Here is a 20,142-nt window from a genome sequence, read left to right as displayed (position 1 = left end):
GAAACTACCTTCAGCTGAAAATAATTTTAAATTCTTCAAGTGCCTGCTAGATTTGCAAGTAACAAAACAAAATCACAAAGGCATAATTTGTTCTTAAAGCCTCTTAAAATTTTCAAAAATTCATGGATTATAGAACTCTTCTCAGCTAAAGCTATTATAAGCTTCTAAAATACAGACAATTATTTTAGCAGCCTGGTGGTTCAGTGGTTAGCATTGTTGCCACACAGCATCAGAGACCCGGGTTCAATTCCGCTCTTGGGTGACGATGGAGTTTGCACATTCTCCTGTGTCTGTATGGGTTTCCTCTGGGCACTCCAGTTTCCTCCCACAGTCCAAAAGATATGCAGGTTACGTGGCTCGGCTATGGTAAATTGCTCATAGTATCCAAGGATATGTGAGCTAGGTGGACTAGCCATGGGAAATGCAGGCTTAGGGTGGGGGAATCGGTCTGGGTGGGATGCTCTTTGAAGAGTTGGTGTGGGCTCAGTGGGCTGAATGGCCTGCTTACACACAGTAAGGATTCTATGATTCTATTCATAATGGCTGCAGTTGTCGAAGCAACAAAGTCTCCTGCTACATTGCCTGAAACTGACGGAATAAAATGGTATCCCATTCCAAACCCAAAAATCTATCAATCAAATTGGTAGGGGGGTGTACAAGCACAAAGCTTTTTTTTTCAAACTTTCAAAACAAATAGCACATTTTGTCAATTTAAATCAAATCGCAAATCGTGACAGCAGAGAGCATTTGGCTTTTATTCCACCATTTTTAATGCATTATCGTGCTTTTGACAACTGGGAAAGGTACTATAAAGCATGGCAAAATGCATGTTAATTCAAGGCTTAACTTTTCTTTAAAAGGACAGATTCCTATGATGAATCACTACATTAGAAAAAATCCACATTATATTACAATATATAATAATGACATATAATAATAATTTGAAAATGAAAAAAAAGAGTTTACGCACACCTTTCAATATGTCCCTGACTCCTCAAATGGCCAACCCAGCAATCAAACTCTCTGGAGGTAGATTTTTTTTTACAACAGCTTGCAAAACTCACAACATTCAAAAATAGTGTGCAGAAAGCAATAACTTTTTCCTGTGTGTCCGGACATTTCAGAAACCAACCTCTGAAGAGGTCCATGAGTATTTTGCACCCAAGCTTTCCTGACCCAGCAAACGAAAACATCTTCTTTGGACCAGGAAGGCATAGGAAAATTTTCGAGCAAAATGAAGCTATCATCATTGTTTTGTGACTTGATTTGCACCTCAAATAGGTGGTGGAAACACAATCCAGGATTGTGTTTAATAATTTAATAAAGTTAGTGTCCAGTCCAAATTAAATTCATCAATATAATTTTAATTTGAATCAATTTTATAAATTGGCCAGAACAAAACTCAAGTTCTTCATGAGGATTACTGTTCAATAGCGATCAAAAAATTGGCACTCATACTTCAATCCCTTTCAATAAGGATTATTCATTAAATAGAGGTGTACACCACACACAAAGTGAAGCCATGAATAAAACGATACACAAAGCTACAGTCAACATGGGAAGGGGTGGACAACGGTTTTTTGAAACTTGCCTCCTTGCAGCCTCTTGCCAATACTTTGTTCAAAGCTGTCATTCTTGATGGAAGAGGAAGATGGATTGGGTTATGACAAACAATAAAATAAATTGGACAGTTTCCCACTGGTAAAATGAATATTGCAAGGTAGGAAGATCACTATTTTTAAGATGCTTAAGGATGAAGGACAGGATTGACATGTATTTGGAAAAGCAAGGACTGATTAGGGATAGTCAATGTGGCTCCATGCATGGGAAATTGTGTCTCACTAACTTGATTGAGTTTTTTGCAGAAGTAATGAAGGTGATTAATGAGGGCAGAACAGTGGATGTGATCTATGAAGACTTCAGTAAGGCACTCGACAACATTCCTCATAGTAGACTGGTTGGCGAGTTTCACTCAGATGTAATACAGGGAGAACTAGCCATTTGTATACATAACTGGCTCAAAGGCAGAAGACAGAGGGCGGTGGTGGAGAGTTGGTTTTCAGACTGGAGGCCTGTGACCAGCGATGGGCCACAAGGATCTGTGCTGGGTTCACTGTTTCTCATCATTTGTATAAATGATTTGGATGTGAACATAGGTACAGTTAGTAAGTTTGTAGATGACACCAAAATTAGCATGAAGGGCCTGGTGAATGTTGCTGAACAAACAGACCTGGGAGTGCGGGTTCACAGTTCCTTGAAAGGAGAGTCGCAGGTCGACAGAATAATGGAGGAAGTATTTGATATGCTTGTCTGTATTGGTCAGTGCATCAAGTATAGGAGTTGGGAGGTCATGTTGCAGCAGTACAGGGCATTGGTTAGGCCTCTATTGGAATACTGCATGCAATTCTGGTCTCCCCGCTATAGGAAGGATGTAGCGAAACTTGAAAGGGTTCAGAAAAGATTTACAAGAATATTGCCAGGGTTGGAGGGGTTAAGTTATAGGGACACGCTGAATACACTGGGGCTACTTTCTCTGGAGTGTTGGAGGCTAAGGGGTGATCTTATAGAGTTTTATAAAATCATAAGGGGCATGGATAGGGTGAACCCCTGGGCTGGGGGAGTCCAAAACTAGGAGGCATAGGTCGAAGGTGAAAGAGGAAAAATTTAAAAGGGACTTAAGGGGCAATTCCTTCATGCAGAGAGTGGCAAGTGTATAGGAATAAGCTGCCAGAGGAAGTGGTGGAGGCTGACACAATTACAACATTTAAAAGACATCAAGATGGGTATATGAATAGGAAGGACTGGGAGGGATATTGGCCAAGTGCTGACAAATGGGACTAGATTTATTTATGATACCTGGTTGGCATGGACAAGTTGGACTGAAGGGTCTAATTCTATGCTTTACAACTCTATGATTCTATGACTAAATAATGCAAACCATTAAATATTTAAACTTGAAAGCAGAATCAATTATAACAGTGCTCTATTTAAGGCAGTTGTAATGGAGTGGATTGCAGGAGTATAATTAATCTGCAAGAATAATATCTTAATGAACTTATGGAACAGACTACTCAGGAAAATCGTACAGGCATCCAACATGTAATAGATAGATTCTTTGTGAAAATAATATTTTGGATTACAATGAATTCTAATATAAAACATGTGGTAAGTCCTTTGAAAGGAACAGATGATTTTGAACCTATGGATTCACAAAACTATCAAATATGAGGGGCTAGTGTTTCTCCCCTCATTGCTGGATAGTGGAAGACTAACTGATAGAAATTGCTGTACTTAGTGAATGATTTTATTACCGTTTTATTATGGTGGTGGGTGTCGAACTAGATAGAGCTTGTTCTTCTGTTATGTAGCAATTCATAAATTCCTGCGAACCAAGATACTGAATAATGGCATGGAACCAGATTATGTGAGCAAAGGCAAAGTTTTGATTTCATTCTCAAAGCTACTAAGAAAGTTACATTAAACACTGTGATCCAAGGCGGTTTCCCCTTTTCTTACGCAGGCTGCTGTAGGCTAATTCTAGCATAGTCAATTGGACCAGCCATACATTACTCAGCACCTACCAGAAATTGAACAGTTTCATCATTCTGCCTGGATATTTTGTTGCATCATTAAACTGTGCTTCTCCTTACTGTAGTGGAAAACCCTTTTCAAACATAAATTGTTTCCTATATTTCCACATAATTTTTTAATCAGACAAAGCCCATTATATTCATTCCTATCATTTAAAGAATTCCAATAGAGTGAACTTTTTCCCATTCGTTCTATCACTAAAAATTCCAATACCTCTTCCCATTTAATTACAACGTATAGAATTCCAATAGCCCAAACCCCCCCCAATCCATTATACAGAATTCCAGTACATGAAAACCCTTCCGATTCAATTCCACTATCGAGTATTTCAATAAATCAAATTCTTTCTAATTCAAATCTACTAAATACAATTCCGCTAGACCAAACAACACCTCATTCACTCGATTATATAGAATTCTGACAGCTAAATCCTCTTCCCATCAAATCCATTAAAAGAGCTTAATTTATGGATTTGTAAGTTCACTTATCTCCAATGTGCATAATTCAGTGGGAAAAATACTTAACCTTTTCTCTTAGGGTATAGAAATCACGTGACAACCTGGTTCCAAAAAAACTTTAAAATATTATGCTTGAATCATGTGTTTTTCTTGTAGTGAGTTGTTCAAATATCAATACTTACGGTTCATCCCAACATCATGATAGGTCAGGATTGCTGGTCGGTTTCCTTTTGGTGCACCACGTATCACCACATGCAACATCCCATAGGGGGTTTCAATGTCATGTTCCTAGTGAAGTTCAACAAAAGTGGCAATCAGTGACTGGAAACATGTCTTTTCATCTACCACTCAGAGTTGATGACTATGCAGACCCAAACGTTATCTGTAATAAATCTCTTGTGAAAGTAATTGGTCATTATTTACAGGCTCTGCCTCGACAGTAATTGTACAGATACTGCTGTACATTTGTAACCCTTGATCAATCAATAATGTCAAAACCTCCCATCACATAACTTGCTAGTAATGACCATACATACTTGCCTCCATAAATACCCCTACAAAAATCAATAATTAGATAGATCTGCCTCTTTCAATTCAGCACTGTGTAATCACTGACTTTGCCCCCTAAATTTTAACGCAATGATTGCAAAGTCTTTCCTCTTCAGTGGTTCCATTATAAAATTATTCACTACCGTAAACACACAGTCGCACCCTAACATAAATATGTAAATATCTAGTGATAACCATATTCAATATTATAACTGTACACTGGTACTGTAAATGTATTCATATTATCAAACAAGAACCCTTACACTGTGATAAATACATGCAAGTTATTATAAGCCAGGAAAAAACATGCAGATAAGTATTATTATAAATAAACACGTTTACAGTGTTAACGTTCATGATCAACGCACTCAAATAGTTGTCAGCATAAAGTGATGAGTGCTTTTGATGGAACACAGATGTACTTTGGCAAGATTTTGGCAGACAGGCCAGAAATTAAAGTGTGCATGGGATCCAAGGGAAAGTGGCGAATTGGATCCAAATGTAATTTAGTGGCAAAACAAAAAGGACAATATTCTTCAGGTATTTTTAAGCAGAAGACTTTCTGCTGAAGTTTCTGTTTATGGCTTATTACTCAGTTCCTTGACTTTCATGATATATCTCAATGATTGGACTTCAATCAGAAGACACTATTTTGAACTGTACAGATGATACAGAAATTGGTCACCTCGTCAATAGTGAGGAAGAAAGTTGTAGATGGCATAAAGATGGCAGAATAGACTGGTTAGGTTAGCAGAATAGTAACAAACTGAATTCAATCTAGAGAAGTGAGATAATACATTTTCTTATGGGATGACAAACAAGGTACGGGAAGACACAACAGATACTCGGATACTGAGAAGTGTGGGGCAAGAGGGAACCTTGGAGTGAAGGTACACAGATCCCTGAGGTAAATGAGATGGATAAATTGGCAGGTAGGATAATTATTAGCTAAGGAACAGTGAGGTTATGTTATAAATCTACAACACACTAATTAGACTACAGCTAGAGTATTTTATACAGTTGTGTTCACACAAGAGTGATGTAGCATGGATTTACAAGACAAGTACTGGGATAGAAGATTTTAGCTATTAGGAAACATGAATATGTTGTGCATTGTTTCCTTTAGAATAAAAGAAGTTGAGGGATGATTTAAATGAGATAAAATTATAATGAGTTTTGACACAGTGGACAAGAAGGACCTCCTTTGCATAGCAAAGAGAAGAATAATCTGGGTCCACTGATTTAAAGCAATTTACAAAAGCATTTCAGGAATTAAGGCATTCAATCTTTAAATTAGCTACAATACAGGAGGCCATTCAGACTACTGAGCTCAGGCTGAACCTCTGCAAGAGCAATTTAACTAGCTTCCCACCCCAGCCACCTTCCTCTTCCAACATATCTTTAACCAAATTTTTTTTTATTTGTTCACAGGAGGTGGACATCACTTGCGATGTCAGCATTTATTGCTCCACCCTAATTGCCCAGTGGTATATGAGTCAACCATAGAACATAGAACATAGAAGGATACAGCGCAGTACAGGCCCTTCGGCCCTCGATGTTGCGCCGACCGAATCCTACCTAACCTATACTAGCCCAATAACTTCCAAATGCCTATCCAATGCCCGCTTAAATGACCATAAAGAAGGAGAGTTCACCACTGATACGGGCAGGGCATTCCATGAACTCACAACCCGCTGTGTGAAGAATCTACCCCTAACATCTGTCCTATACCTACCACCCCTTAATTTAAAGCTATGTCCCCTAGTAACACCTGACTCCATTAGCGGTAAAAGGTTCTTAGTATCTACCCTATCTAAACCCCTAATCATCTTATACACTTCTATCAGATCTCCCCTAAACCTTCTCTTCTCCAATGAGAACAGCCCCAAGTGCCTCAGCCTTTCCTCATAAGATTTTCCTACCATTCCAGGCAACATCCTGGTAAACCTCCTCTGCACTCGTTCTAAAGCTTCCACATCCTTCCTATAGTATGGCGACCAAAACTGCACACAATACTCCAGATGAGGCCTCACCAGAGTCTTATACAACTGCAACATGACCTCAGGACTCCGGAACTCAATTCCTCTGCCAATAAAGCCCAGTACACCATATGCCTTCCTCACAGCACTATTTACCTGGGTGGCAACTTTCAGAGATCTGTGTACATGGACACCAAGATCCCTCTGCTCATCCACACTACCAAGTAGCCTACCATTAGCCCAGTAATCCATCATCTTGTTATTCCTACCAAAGTGAACGACTTCGCACTTAGCTACATTGAATTCCATTTGCCACATTTCCGCCCAGCTCTGCAACTTATCTATATCCCGCTGTAACCTACCACTTCCTTCCTCACTATCCACAACTCCATCGACTTTTGTGTCATCCGCAAACTTGCTTACCCAGCTTTCAAGTCCTTCCTCTAGATCATTTATAAAGATAACAAAAAGCAATGGTCCCAAAACAGATCCTTGTGGTACACCGCTAGTAACTGCGCTCCAAGATGAACATAATCCATCAACTACTACCCTCTGTCTCCTTCCAGCCAGCCAATTCCTAATCCAAACCTCTAATGTATCCTCAATGCCATACCTCCGTAGTTTTAGCATTAGCCTACCATGGGGAACCTTATCGAACGCCTTACTAAAATCCATATACACATCTACTGCTTTACCCTCGTCCACTTCCTTAGTCACCTTCTCAAAGAACTCAATAAGGTTTGTGAGGCACGACCTGCCCTTCACAAAACCATGCTGGCTATCCCTGATCACGTTATTCCTACCCAGATGTTCATAAATCTTATCCCTTACCATTCTCTCTAAGACTTTGCCCACCACTGAAGTCAGACTCGCTGGCCTATAGTTACTAGGGCTATCCCTACTCCCTTTCTTGAACAATGGGACCACATTCGCTATCCTCCAGTCCTCTGGTACTATTCCCGTTGACAATGACAACATAAAAATCCAGGCCAATGGCTCTGCTATCTCCTCCCTAGCTTCCCATAGGATCCTGGGGTAAATGCCATCAGGCCCAGGAGACTTATCTATATTCATCCTTTCCAATATTCCCAAAACCTCTTCCCTGCATATTTCCAGGGCATCCATTCTAATTATTTGTGATTCCATATTCACATCAGCAACAGTGTCCTGTTCCTGAGTGAATACTGATGAAAAGTACTGATTTAATGTCTCTCCAATCTCCTCCGCCTCCACACACAACTTCCCACTACTATCCTTGACTGGACCGATACCTACCCTAGTCATCCTTTTATTCTTGACATACCTATAGAAAGCCTTTGGGTTTTCCCTAATCCTACCAACTAAAGACTTTTCATGTCCCCTTCTCACTTCTCTTAGCTCCCTCTTTAGCTCCTTCCTGGCTACCTTATAACTCTCAATCGCCCCTACTGAACCTTCACGCCTCATCTTTACATATGCCGCCTTCTTCCCTTTCACAAGGGACTCCAATTCCTTACTAAACCACGGCTGCCTCACAAGGCCCTTTACACCATGCCTGACTGGTACATACCTATCGAGGACACGCAGTAGCTGCTCCTTGAACAATCCCCACATCTCATTAGTGTTCTTCTCTTGAAGCCTGTATTGCCGAGAGTCTGGAATCTCACCTGTACTAGGAAAGGACGGCAGATATCCTTCTCTAAAAGGACATAAGTGAACCAGATGGGTTCTTATACAATAAACAATGTTAGGCTCATGTTTTAATTCCAAATTTTTTATTGAAATTTAAAATTTCAACATCTACCATGGTTGAATTGAAGGCCATACTCCAAGAACATTAGTTTGGTGTTTTGGATAACTAATCCAGTAACATTACCATTACGCCACTGTCTCCCCATTATCCCTGCGATCGGTGACCTATTCAGGTTTCCAATCCTAGATTGAAAGATTTGCATACTAATGCACATTTTTTTAATATATTTGTACATTGGATATGGAATCATTAACTAGGCCAACGTTTATTTCACACTGCTACTTGCTCTTAAAGGTAGTGTGGTGAGCTGTCTTTTTGAATTGCCACAGTTTATATGGCATAGATACGCCTACACTGCAGTTACTGAGTCAGGATTTTTGGCCCAATCACAAGAAATATTTCCAAGGCAGGATGTTGAGTGGTTTAGACTGGAACTTGCAGATGGTGGTGTTTCCATGTATCTGTTGCCTGATCCTTATTGGAAGTGGGGGTGAACTGTTCAAAGGTGCTGTACAAAGGAGCCTTGGTAAGCTTTGCACTGCATCATGTAAATGATGTACACTGCTGCCACTGTACATTGCAGGAGGAGGGAGTGAATGTTGAAAATGTTAGACAGGGTGCCAATCAGACTGTTGTCTTGAATGGTGTTGAGTTTCTTGACTACTTTTGACACTACACTCATTCACACAAGAGGGGAACATTCCAGTACACATGACTTGTCAAAGTCTGTCAAATAGGCATAAGTGAGGGAGATAAGTTACACAATGCAGAATTTCTAGCCTATGACCTACTCTTGAAGCCCCATTATGTATCTGGCTAGTCCAGTTCAGTTCTGATCAATGCTGACTTGACATCAAAGGCAGTTACCCTTACCATCCATCTGTTGTGCATGCTTTTACCAAGACTGGAGTGAGGTCAGGCACTGAGTGGACCTTACTGAATTGAAAAATGTGGTGCTGGAAAAACACAGCAGGCCAGGCAGCATCCAAGGAGCAGGAGAATCGACATTTCAGGCATAAGCCCTTCTTCAGGAATGAGGCTGGTGTGCCAAGCAGGCTGAGATAAAAGGTAGAGGGGAGGGAATTTGGGGGGAGGGGCGCTGGGAATACGATAGTTGGAAGGAGGTGAGGGGGAGGGTGATAGGCCGGTGAGGGCGTGGGGGCAGAGAGGTCGGAAGAAGTTTGCAGGTCAAGAGGGCGGGGCTGAATCCGGGGGTTGGGACTGAGATAAGGTGGGGGGAGGGGAAATGAGGAAGCTGGAGAAATCTACATTCATCCCGTGTGGTTGGAGGGTTCCTAGGCGGAAGATGAGGCGCTCTTCCTCCAGGTGTCGTGTGGTCAGGGTCTGGCGATGGAGGAGGCCAAGGACTTGCAATGTCCTTGGCGGAGTTGGTGGGGGGGGGGGGGGGGGGGGGGGGAGTTAAAGTATTCAGCCACGGGGCGGTTAGTTTGGTTGGTGCGGGTGTCCCAGAGGTGTTCTCTGAAATGTTCCACAAGTAGGCGGCCTGTCTACCCAATGTAGAGGAGACCACATCACGTGCAGCGGATGCAGTAAATCATGTGTGTGGAGGTGCAGGTGAATTTGCGATGGATATGGAAAGATCCACTGGGGCCTTGGAGGGAGGTGAGGGGAGAGGTGTGGGCACAAGTTTTGCACTTCTTGCATTTGCAGTGGAAGGTGCTGGGAGTGGAGGTTGGGTTGATGGGAGGTGTAGACCTCATGAGAGAGTAGCGGAGGGAGTGGTCTCTCTGGAATGCTGATAGTGGTGGGGTGGGAAATATATCCGGTGGTGGGTCTGTTTGGAGGTGGAGGAAATGACGGAGGATGATTCGATGTATCCGGAGGTTGGTGGGGTGGAAGGTGAGGACCAGTGGAATTCTGTCCTGGTGGCGATTGGAGGGGCGGGGTTCAAGGGCAGAGGTGCGGGAAGTGGAGGAGATGCGGTGGACAGCGTCGTCGACCACATCGGAGGGGAAATTGCGGTCTTTGAAGAAGGAGGCCATTTGGGTTGTCGGAATGGGAACTGGTCCTCCTGGGAGCAGATGCGGCAGAGGCGAAGAAATTGGGAATATGGGATGGCGTTTTTACAGGGGGCAGGGTGGGAGGAGGTGTAATCTAGGAAGCTGTGGGAGTCGGTCGGTTTGTAGTAAATGTCTGTGTTGAGTCGGTTGCCTGAGATAGAAATGGAGAGGTCTAGGAAGGGGAGGGGGGAGTCTGAAACAGTCCAGGTAAATTTGAGATCGGGGTGCAAGGTGTTAGTAAAGTGGATGAACTGTTCAACCACCTTGTGGGAGCACGAGGTAGCTCCAATACAATCATCGATGTAACGGAGAAAAAGGTGAGGGGTGGTGCCAGTGTAGCTACAGAAGATGGACTGTTCCACATATCCAACGAAGAGGCAGGCATAGCTGGGGCGCATGCTGGTGCCCATGGCTACTCCTTTGGTTTGGAGGAAGTGGGAGGATTGGAAGAAGAAGTTGAGAGTGAGGACCAGTTCAGTCAGTCAAAGGAGGGGGTCAGTGGAAGGGTACTGGTAGGGTCGGCGGGAGAGGAAGAAGCGGAGGGCTTCGTAATGGGGGATGGAAGTGTATAGGGACTGGATGTCCATCATAAAGATAAGGCGTTAGAGGCCGGGGAAGCGAAAATCATGGAGGAGGTGAAGGGTGTGGATGGTGTCCCGAACGTAGGTAGGGAGTTCTTGGACTAAGGGGGACAGGACAGTGTCGAAATATGTAGAGATGAGTTCGGTGGGGTAGGAGCAGGCTGAGACAATGGGTCAGCTGGGGCAGTCGGGTTTGTGGATTTGGGGCAGGAGGTAAAAATGGGCGGTGTGGGGTTGTGGGACAATGAGGTTGGAGGCGGTGGATGGAAGATCTCCTGAGGTGATGAGGTTGTGGATGGTCTGGGAGATGATGGTTTGGTGGTGGGATGTGGGGTCATGGTCAAGGGGACAGTAGGAGGTGTCCTTATGTTGGCGTCTAGCTTCAGCGGTGTAAAGATCGCAGCGCCAAACTACCACTGCGCCTCCCTTGTCTGCCAGTTTGATGGTGAGGTTGGGGTTGGAGCGGAGGGAGTGGAGGGCTGCACGTTGTGAGGGTGAGAGGTTGGAGTGGGTGAGAGGGGTGGACAGGTTGAGGCAGTCAATGTCGTGGCGGCAGTTGGATATGAAGAGATCGAGGGCGGGTAAGAGGCCAGCATGGGGTGTCCAGGTGGATGGGGTGTGTTGGAGGTGGGAGAAGGGGTTGTCAGAGGGTGGACGAGAGTCCTGGTTGAAGAAGTAGGTGCTGAGGCAAAGGCGGAGGAAGAAATGCTCGATGTCTAGCCGCGTGTCGAACTCATTGATCTGGAAGTGTAGGGGGATGAAAGTGAGGCCTCTGCTGAGGACAGATCGTCCATCCTCAGAGAGGGGGAGGTCTGGAGGGATGGTGAAAATATGGCAGGGCTGGGAGCTAGGACCTGGTGTGGGGCTGGAGCTGGGAGTGGGGCGGAGTTAGGCATGGAGCGGAGTCAGTCGTGGGGGGTTTCAGAAATGACGGAGGATGATACAATTTTCTGGAGGAAGGTGAGGACTAGTGGACCTTACTGAACCCAAGCTAAGTATCTGTGAGCACTTTATTGATTATAACTGAATGGAGACTGATGATGCAGTGTTACATTTTGTGTACAGAATGTCCCTGTGTATTTTCCATATTGTGAAGCAAATGCCAGTGTTGTAATTGTATTAAATTAGCCTAAGACTGCAGTTAGTTCTGAAACACAAATCTCAGTATATTGCTGGAATGTTATCAGAGCGCTTACCTTTGCCGTATCCAGCACCTTCAGCCATTTCTTGGTATCACATTGAGTGAATCGAATTGGCTGAAGATTGGCATCAGTGATCAGGTCTGATGGTCCACTCAGCACTTCAGGTTAAAAATTAGGGAGGGAGGTACGTAATAATCAGCAGGAGGTTTCCTTGCCCATCTATGACCTGATGCATGAAACATCATGAGTTCATAGACAATGTTGAGGACTCGTGGATACTCTTGTGCTACAATGTCTAATAGTCATACCGAGGGAAGGAACCTTTTCATTTGTGGGATGTGGGCATCGCTGACTGGCCACCTTGAGAAGGTGATGGTGAGCTGAGTTCTTGAACTACTGCAGACCATCTGCAGTAGGTTGACCCACAATGCCATTAGGAGGGAATTCTAGGACTTTTACCCAGCAACAGTGAAGAAACAACGGTATGCGACTTGGAGGGGAACTTGCAGGTGGTGGTGTTCCCATGTATCGGCTGCCCTTGTTTCTCTAAATGGAAGTGGTCATGGTTTGGGAACTTGCTGTCTTCTGGATCTTTGGTGAACTTCTGCATCGCAGCTTGTAGAGCACGCTGCTAAAGAATGTTGGTGGTGAAGGAGCGGAAGATTGTCGATATGGGGCCAGTCAAGCAAGCTACTTTATCCTGGATGGTATCAATCTTCTTAAGTGTTACTGGAGCTGCATCAATCCAGGCAAAGTGGAGAATATTCAATCACACTCCTGACTTGTGCCTTGTAGATGATGGACAGGATTTGGAGAGTCAGGACCTGAATTACTTGACACAATACTCCTAGCCTCTGGACTGCTCCTGAAGACATTGTTTATGTGGTGAGTCCAGGTGAGTTTCTGGTCAAAAGTTAACCCCCCCCCCAAGGATGTTGAAAATGGGGGACTCAGTGATGGCAACACTATTGAATGTCAAGGCGCAGTGGTTAAATTGTCTAATTATTCAATTAATTCACCACTGACTACTGAACCTTCAGCTTCCAATGCCCTACAATTCCCTCCCTAAACCCTTCATTTTTCTACTCCCTTAAAATTATGATTAAATTATAATCAAGCTTTTGGTCATCCATTCTTTTTTATGTCTATGTCAAATTAATTCTAATAATGCTTGTCCTTGAGACATCTTTACTGCATTAAAGCAGATTTAGAAATAGAAGTTGTTCCTAAGCAAGCAAATAGATGGTCTTCTGACTTCTTCACTCCCTTCCTCAGTACCACATTGAGCCTAGTACAGAAAAAGAAAGCTAGTGCATCAGTCAAATTCTCAAAATAAAGTTTTCACTCTGTTGTTTAGCCTATTGATTTTCCTTCGTGTTCTATGCAGGGAAATGGCAAAGAGATAATACATGAATTGATTGCATTCTTCCAAAATATCTATATGCTGGAAATGTCCCAGCAGATTGGAAAACAATATCTGTAAAGACATGAGGAAGACAGAAAGCAGGAACCTAAAGGCCTAATGCAGAGAAAAGGATATAATCGATCATACAGAGATGATATGGTTTTGTGAAAGGGATATAATGTTTATTAGATTTGTTAGAGCTTTTGATGGATATAACAAGCTGATTGGATGAAAGGAAACCAACATAAGTGGTGCATTTAGATTTCCAAAAATTAATTCAATAAGGTGCCACATAAAAAGGTTCTCCTTTTTAATACAGAGTTAAGAAGTAACTTCTCTCAAGGCAATCTTAATTTTGGAATTCGCTAGCCGTAAAAGAATTGAAGGCAGAGTCATTAAATATATTAACGCTGAGTTAATCAGAATTTTGCTCTACAAGTCAAGGGTTAAGAAGGGCAGGTTGGAGGTGAAGCCACAATCATCCCAACCAGGATCTTACTGAAAGGTGACAAAAGCTTGATGAGAATGGTCTACTCCTGCTCCTACTTCTTGTATCTTGAGAGGGTAAAAGCAGCTTTGCCTATTGGCTCTTCTATAAGATGGCACTTCCTAAAGTGCAAAATTCTCTCAGTACTGACATGAAGTGTCATCTAGATTTTGCGTGAATATCTCCAGAATTCAGCTTAAATCTATGATCTCCACCTTAAACATCAAAGTGCGACTCATGAGTGACACCCAACATGTTAAATGTAATAAATGCAAATATACACATACCCACATCGCACATCAAAACATATCCATGCTCAAATGCACATCTATTTGAATACACATATATCCATAGTTACATACATAAAAAACTCACTAACATACCATACCCATATTTGCAAACAGTCACATTTCTACAAATGCAGATGTATATACAGTCACATACAGTTACATACACATTTGTACATATCCAAAGTAAGAGAGCCAGTAAGATTGGATCATGAGCTTCTGAGGTCAGCTTATGTAATCTTGAGAGAGATCCTCCACTTTGCACCCAGGACCTCAAAGTTCACAGGAGACTCTACAATTTCTGGCTCAGACTTCAGACTGGAAAGCTGACAAACTGTCTTTGCAATTTTCCCTTCATGTCATGTCGTCCACATTGATACCATATTCCAAGGGAGGTTCATGACAAGAATTCCAGTTTAAGGGGCATTCTTTCTTGACTATGTCCAGTCCTGTCACATGCCTTCTTAGAGGCTGAGGCACTACATTTATTAGAACTGTAAAATGTTGACAAGTGATTTAATGGAGGGTTTTTAAAAAAGGATCTGGAAGAGGATATCAACTATTTCTTCTGATGGGCGAGTCAGAGGTGAGAGGGAAAATTATGGTCCAGTGGTACCTCATTTATGTACTTTGACAGGAAGAACAGAAGAGATGAATATTATTAAATGGAGAAAACATTGCACAAAGCTACAAAGCAGGATGGTTTGGGAGTCCTTGGGCATGAGTCATACAAAAGCTAGCATATAGGTTCAGTGGGTAATAGGGAAAACAAATGGATGGTTGGTTTTTATTTCAAGGGAATAGGGAAGTCTTGCTAAAATTATACAAACCACTAGTCAGGCCACATCTGGAATTGTTCTGAAATCTGTGCATGGTTTTGGGCCTCAAATCTAAGGCAAGATATATTGTCATTGGAGGCAGTTCAGAGAAGGTTTGCTGCAATTGATTTCTGGTAGGATGGCTTTTTAATAAAAGCAAGGAGAGGTTGGGTTGGTTGGGTCTGTACTTATTGGAATTTAGAAGAATGAGAGGAGATCTTATTGAAACATAAAAATCTTAATGGGGCTTGATAGGGTTGATGTGGAGTGGATGTTTCCCCTTGTTGGAGAGTCTAGGACCAGATGGCATAAGTTCAGTGTCAAGGCTTGCCCATTTAAGGTAAATGAGCTGGAACTTCTTTTCTCAGAAGGTACTGATTCTGTGGATTCTCTAGCAGAGAGGCCTTTCAAGGCTGGGTCATTAACTATGTTCAAGACTGAGGTAGACAGACTTTTAATAAGTAAGGAAATCAAGGTATGAAGATATGACAGGAAAATAGAGTTGAGGATTATCAGATCAACCATGATTTCATTGAATAGCCGAACAGACTTGATGGGTTAAATAGCCCACTTCTACTCCTATATTTTGTATTCTTATGGTATCTGAAAAGAAACTCTGCATCTTCAGATCTTCTAAATCCAAGGGAGTCCACGCTTAACACTAAAATTAGAGGCATACTAGTTGGAATGATGTCAGAATACATTTCTTCACACAAAGGTTAGTGGAAATTTGGAACCCTCCCCCCAAAAAAAGCTACTGAGGCCAAAATTGTAATCTTTAAAATTGAGACTTATCAAATTGCTGCCTGGGCAGTATTAAGAGGTGTGAGGAAGATGAATAAACACAGTTTGGACCATCTCTCTCCAAATCTACAACAATAAACCCGATGTATTTCAGGACCATTATATACCCTAACGTAAAAAGACATTCTCATTATTGCATGGTTGCACGAAGAGACATACAAAGTCAAATGGAAATTATGTACAGTCACATGAGTGCACATAAAACAGTTTTCTTTTCATACATGTATCTATATTCTAACACATACAACTGTGTGCACAAATGCAAATCCATATACACATCACAATCACAAACACAAGACTCTCATAACATCATTCGTACATACATCAACACAAACATGTGTACAAATACATATATACTTACACGGTTAGAAATATTTGCACCCACCCTGTGAATTTAAGTAGATAGTATGCAAATATTTACAACCATATACATATTCATGGTGACATACAAGCCATGAAAATAATATGCTATCCTACATAATACATGCATATCCACACTTAGGTATATATTCTAATCTACACATATGCTCACATTCATGACCACAGAGATTTCCACACAGACACATGTACACTCACGTACCTGCCAAACGTAGCTGCACACTCATGCAGTCAAACAATTGCATAATGCATCAAGCGATATATATAGTAATTGCATTCACATGTACTAAATGCAAAAAATACCAAATACCTGAATCTTAATATTAAGCGCACTCACTCCGTTACATCGACCTTCACATGACAAAGCTCTCACTTCCCAACTGGAAAACATTCGCCGCAGCACATTCACTCATGCGCTCACGAGACAAAAGACAAATCATTTGCAGAATGCCCTTGTTCTGATGGCACGGTGGCTGCTGATCTGTAACGGTGTGCAAATGCTGCAGCAAACTGGTCTTTGCTTTCCCTTCACTGATTGAGATGCCGCACCCTTCCTCCAGTCCAGAGAACCTCACCAGAAATTAAATTGGTTTAGCAATTCCACCCTCCACAACAATGGGATCAAATAACACACGCCATATGGTGCCATATATTCCATCAGTCTCCATCCAATTTTTGCTATTAAAGGTCTTAACGCAGCAACTACGTTCTTTCGATTCAGTAATGAAGACAACATCACTCATTCCTCCTCCGATCCCTTCAACTGAATGGAGGAAGGACACCATCCTCTTCTACCAGAGCACTCAAGTCCTGTGGCTGATGCCAGTGATAAACATTGTATGCTTACATACCTTGATCAGCCCCAAATACCAACAGGCTCTACACTGAGCAATGAAGAATGATGTGCGGTCGGGAAAGCATAGGAAAGAAGGGGAGATGGACACAAAGAGTCGCACTGTTGGTTGTCCTTCACTTACCCCATCCCAGCACTCGGGCATTTTGAGGTCAAATTAGAGGGAAGAGCTCCAGCTCTGCAGGTACGGAAATTCCTGAATTCAGTCTCTTAAAAGCTCAGGTACATCAATCTCCTAAACCAGCTCTGCAGCCTGTCAGTCAGAAGCCGCGTCTTTTATAGGAGCCCAGCATCCTGCAGTCACAGGCAGTGTGCAAAACTCGTCCATTGGTTGCTCCAGAAACGATTTCTGCTTTGATTGGTTCCAAAGCTGTTCATCTCTTTGGTGTTTCTGTTCGTGTGTTTGTGTATGTGTGTGTGCATATATGTGTGTGTGTGTGTGTGCATTGCCTCTATCATGTCTGCTCAGAGATGTTGCTGCCTGGCGATTCCAAAGAATTGCATTTTTACAGCCTCTGTAGCTGATGCGAGTTCTGTTGTGAGTTTCAGTGTCTCATATCGAGAGACACGATGCCATCGCAATGTCTTTCCGTCATTGTTCACAGTGTCTCAATGTCGCAATTCTCTCGACTCTGCGCTCCTTTAATCTTTGCTTCACATTGCCCAGCATATAAATGCCAGCATGATTTCCCATCCCCCATATAACTTACCATCTTCTACTGCAACAATCCTAATCGTTATGCACGAACTGTGTTTTTCTGGAGAAAGTCAACCCTGCATCAGCACCAAATCAGAGAAGCGAGGAGAGTGGGAGAGAAAGAAACGAGAGCGAAAGTCAGACTGAAAATACCACAAGCGGGAGAAGAATGGAAATGGCAAGTCAGATTTTTTTTTAAAATGGAGTAAGAGAGAGAGAAGGGGAAACAGAATGAATGCAGGACAAAAAAGGACAGAGCTAAACTTATTTATTAACACGCATGATAAATTTGATAAGAACATCACAATAAAATGTGGTCTTAATTATAGCAAAAATGGTTTAAATATAACAAATACCATACTGGTAGGTACAAATGACTGCTAAATTGCGAGTTACTCTTATTCTCTGACCTCTGCACGACCATGGCTCAATTTTTTGGGTCATGGTCATCTCAAGCACTCTAAGGCAAGGTTTAGGCTAGAATGTAATAGCTTGCCAGGATTCCCGAGAAAGACTGGCAAAAGAAACCATCTAGACTGACTTCAAATACAGACACGTGTGGGTGCCACAGCCATGACTGATAGGAAGGAGGTATGATAGCACCACATTAAAATGTAGTAGGCAGGAAGGAGCAACTGGAGCTGGTGGTCCCTGCTGGGGCCAGAGGTGGGGAGCTGGAGAGGAATTCAAACAAAAGGCAGTGATTAAGCACTAAGCTTCACTGACCTAAATCATTCTGCATTCTACTACTACCTTGTGCACAAATTGAGTGTGTAAGCAAAGCATAGCTATCACAGAAATCCAAAGGATCTGTAAAGAACAAAGAGCAATACAGCACAGGAACAGGCCCTTCAGTCCTCCAAGCCTGCACAAACACATTTTGCCCTTCCATATTAAAACTGTCTTCACCTACAGGATCCATATTCCTCTATTTCTTTCCTTTTTCATGTATTTGTCTTGAACGCTGCTATTGTGTCTGCTTCCACCACGTTCTCTGGCAGCTCATTCCGGGTACTCACCACCCTTTGTGTGAAAAACTTGCCCTGCACATAATTTCAAACCTCCTCTCCCCTACACCTTGAACCTGTGCCCCCTAGTAACTGACTTCTCCACCTTGGGAGAAAGCCTCATACAGGTAGTTCATCTAGAATACAATGGTTGGATTCTTATGCAACCCCGCATTATAGAAAAACTGCGCTTCAGAAACAGCACTGAAAGTGTTGGCTATGTAATCTCGTAACAGCCAATGCACACATTTTAAAAAGTTCATGCTTTAGAAACAGCACCCCTAATTTGTAAATCGCGTTACAGCAAATTCACATTAACGAAACGCAAATTATAGCAGAACAACCTGTACTTACCAGTCTATCTATGCCATTCACAATCTTATAAACTTCCATCAGGTCACCCCTCAACCTCCTGTGTTCCAATAAAAAAAAACTCAATCTCATAGCCAAAATTCCCCATATCAGGCAACATCCTGGTAAACCTTTTCTGTAGCCTCTCCAAAGCATCCACATCCTTCTAATAGTGTAGTGACCAGAACTGTACGCAATAGTCCAAGTGGCCTAACTAAAACTTCATAATGCTGTAGCATAATTTCCCTATCCTTATACTCAATGCCCCTTCCAATGAAGGCAAGCATGCCATAGGCCTTTTTTACTACCTTATCTACCTGTGTTGCCATCTTTAGTGATCTGTCAACCTGCATACTCAGATCCCTCTTCATATCAATACTCCGAAGGGTTCTGTCATTCACTCCATAATTTCCATCTGCACTCGACCTTCCAAAAAAACATCACCTCACATATGTCTGGATGAAACTCCATCTGCCATTTTTTTGCCCATGCCGAAAATAGAAAGAAAGATTTTAAATATTTACTGCTTTTCACAGCACCATAACATCCCAAAACATTTTAAAGCAAGATCCCAGAAACAAAAATGTAATTACAATAAATAAATGTAGGATAAATTTGCAAGGACGGTGGGAAAAATCTGACTTACAAAAGTTGCATTATAAAATCTTTCACATAAACCTAAAAAGGGAAGAAAGGCCCTGGTTTAACGTCACTTCTGACTGCTCAAAACTCCCTTCTTTGCTGGCATTAAGCCTTCAGCCTAGATATTGTGCTCAGCTTACAGAAATGGGACTTAAGACTATATCTTTTTGATCCAGGTGAAAGTGCTACCTCTGAGCTACAGCATATAATTCAAAGTTCCATGCAAAAAGCAGATTTGTGAAAAAAACCTGGTGGAAACCAACCAAGATTTGTCATATTTCTGCAAAATTATGGGTTAATTTATGATCTTGTAAACCTAGCCTACTCCAATCGATTTTGGCAGCATAAGGATTTGCAATG

The 20,142-nt window shown here is 42.2% G+C and overlaps 1 protein-coding gene across 9 annotated transcripts in view; it reads right to left on the bottom strand.

Moving 5' to 3' along the window:
- The window catches only part of ndrg4 (NDRG family member 4), a 174,740-nt gene that overhangs the window by 69,124 nt on the left and 85,474 nt on the right, over positions 1–20,142 (bottom strand). For all 9 annotated transcript variants that reach the window (XM_060837822.1, XM_060837828.1, XM_060837823.1 and 6 more), the window contains one exon: positions 4,232–4,337. In XM_060837822.1, coding sequence (XP_060693805.1) covers positions 4,232–4,337 — 106 coding nt within the window. The remainder of the gene's footprint in view (positions 1–4,231; positions 4,338–20,142) is intronic.

The sequence above is a fragment of the Hemiscyllium ocellatum genome, chromosome 17, assembly GCF_020745735.1.
Source record: "Hemiscyllium ocellatum isolate sHemOce1 chromosome 17, sHemOce1.pat.X.cur, whole genome shotgun sequence".
Taxonomy (NCBI): domain Eukaryota; kingdom Metazoa; phylum Chordata; class Chondrichthyes; order Orectolobiformes; family Hemiscylliidae; genus Hemiscyllium; species Hemiscyllium ocellatum.
The sequence above is the reverse complement of the archived record's forward strand: the minus strand, read 5'-3'. Positions and strand labels throughout refer to the sequence as shown.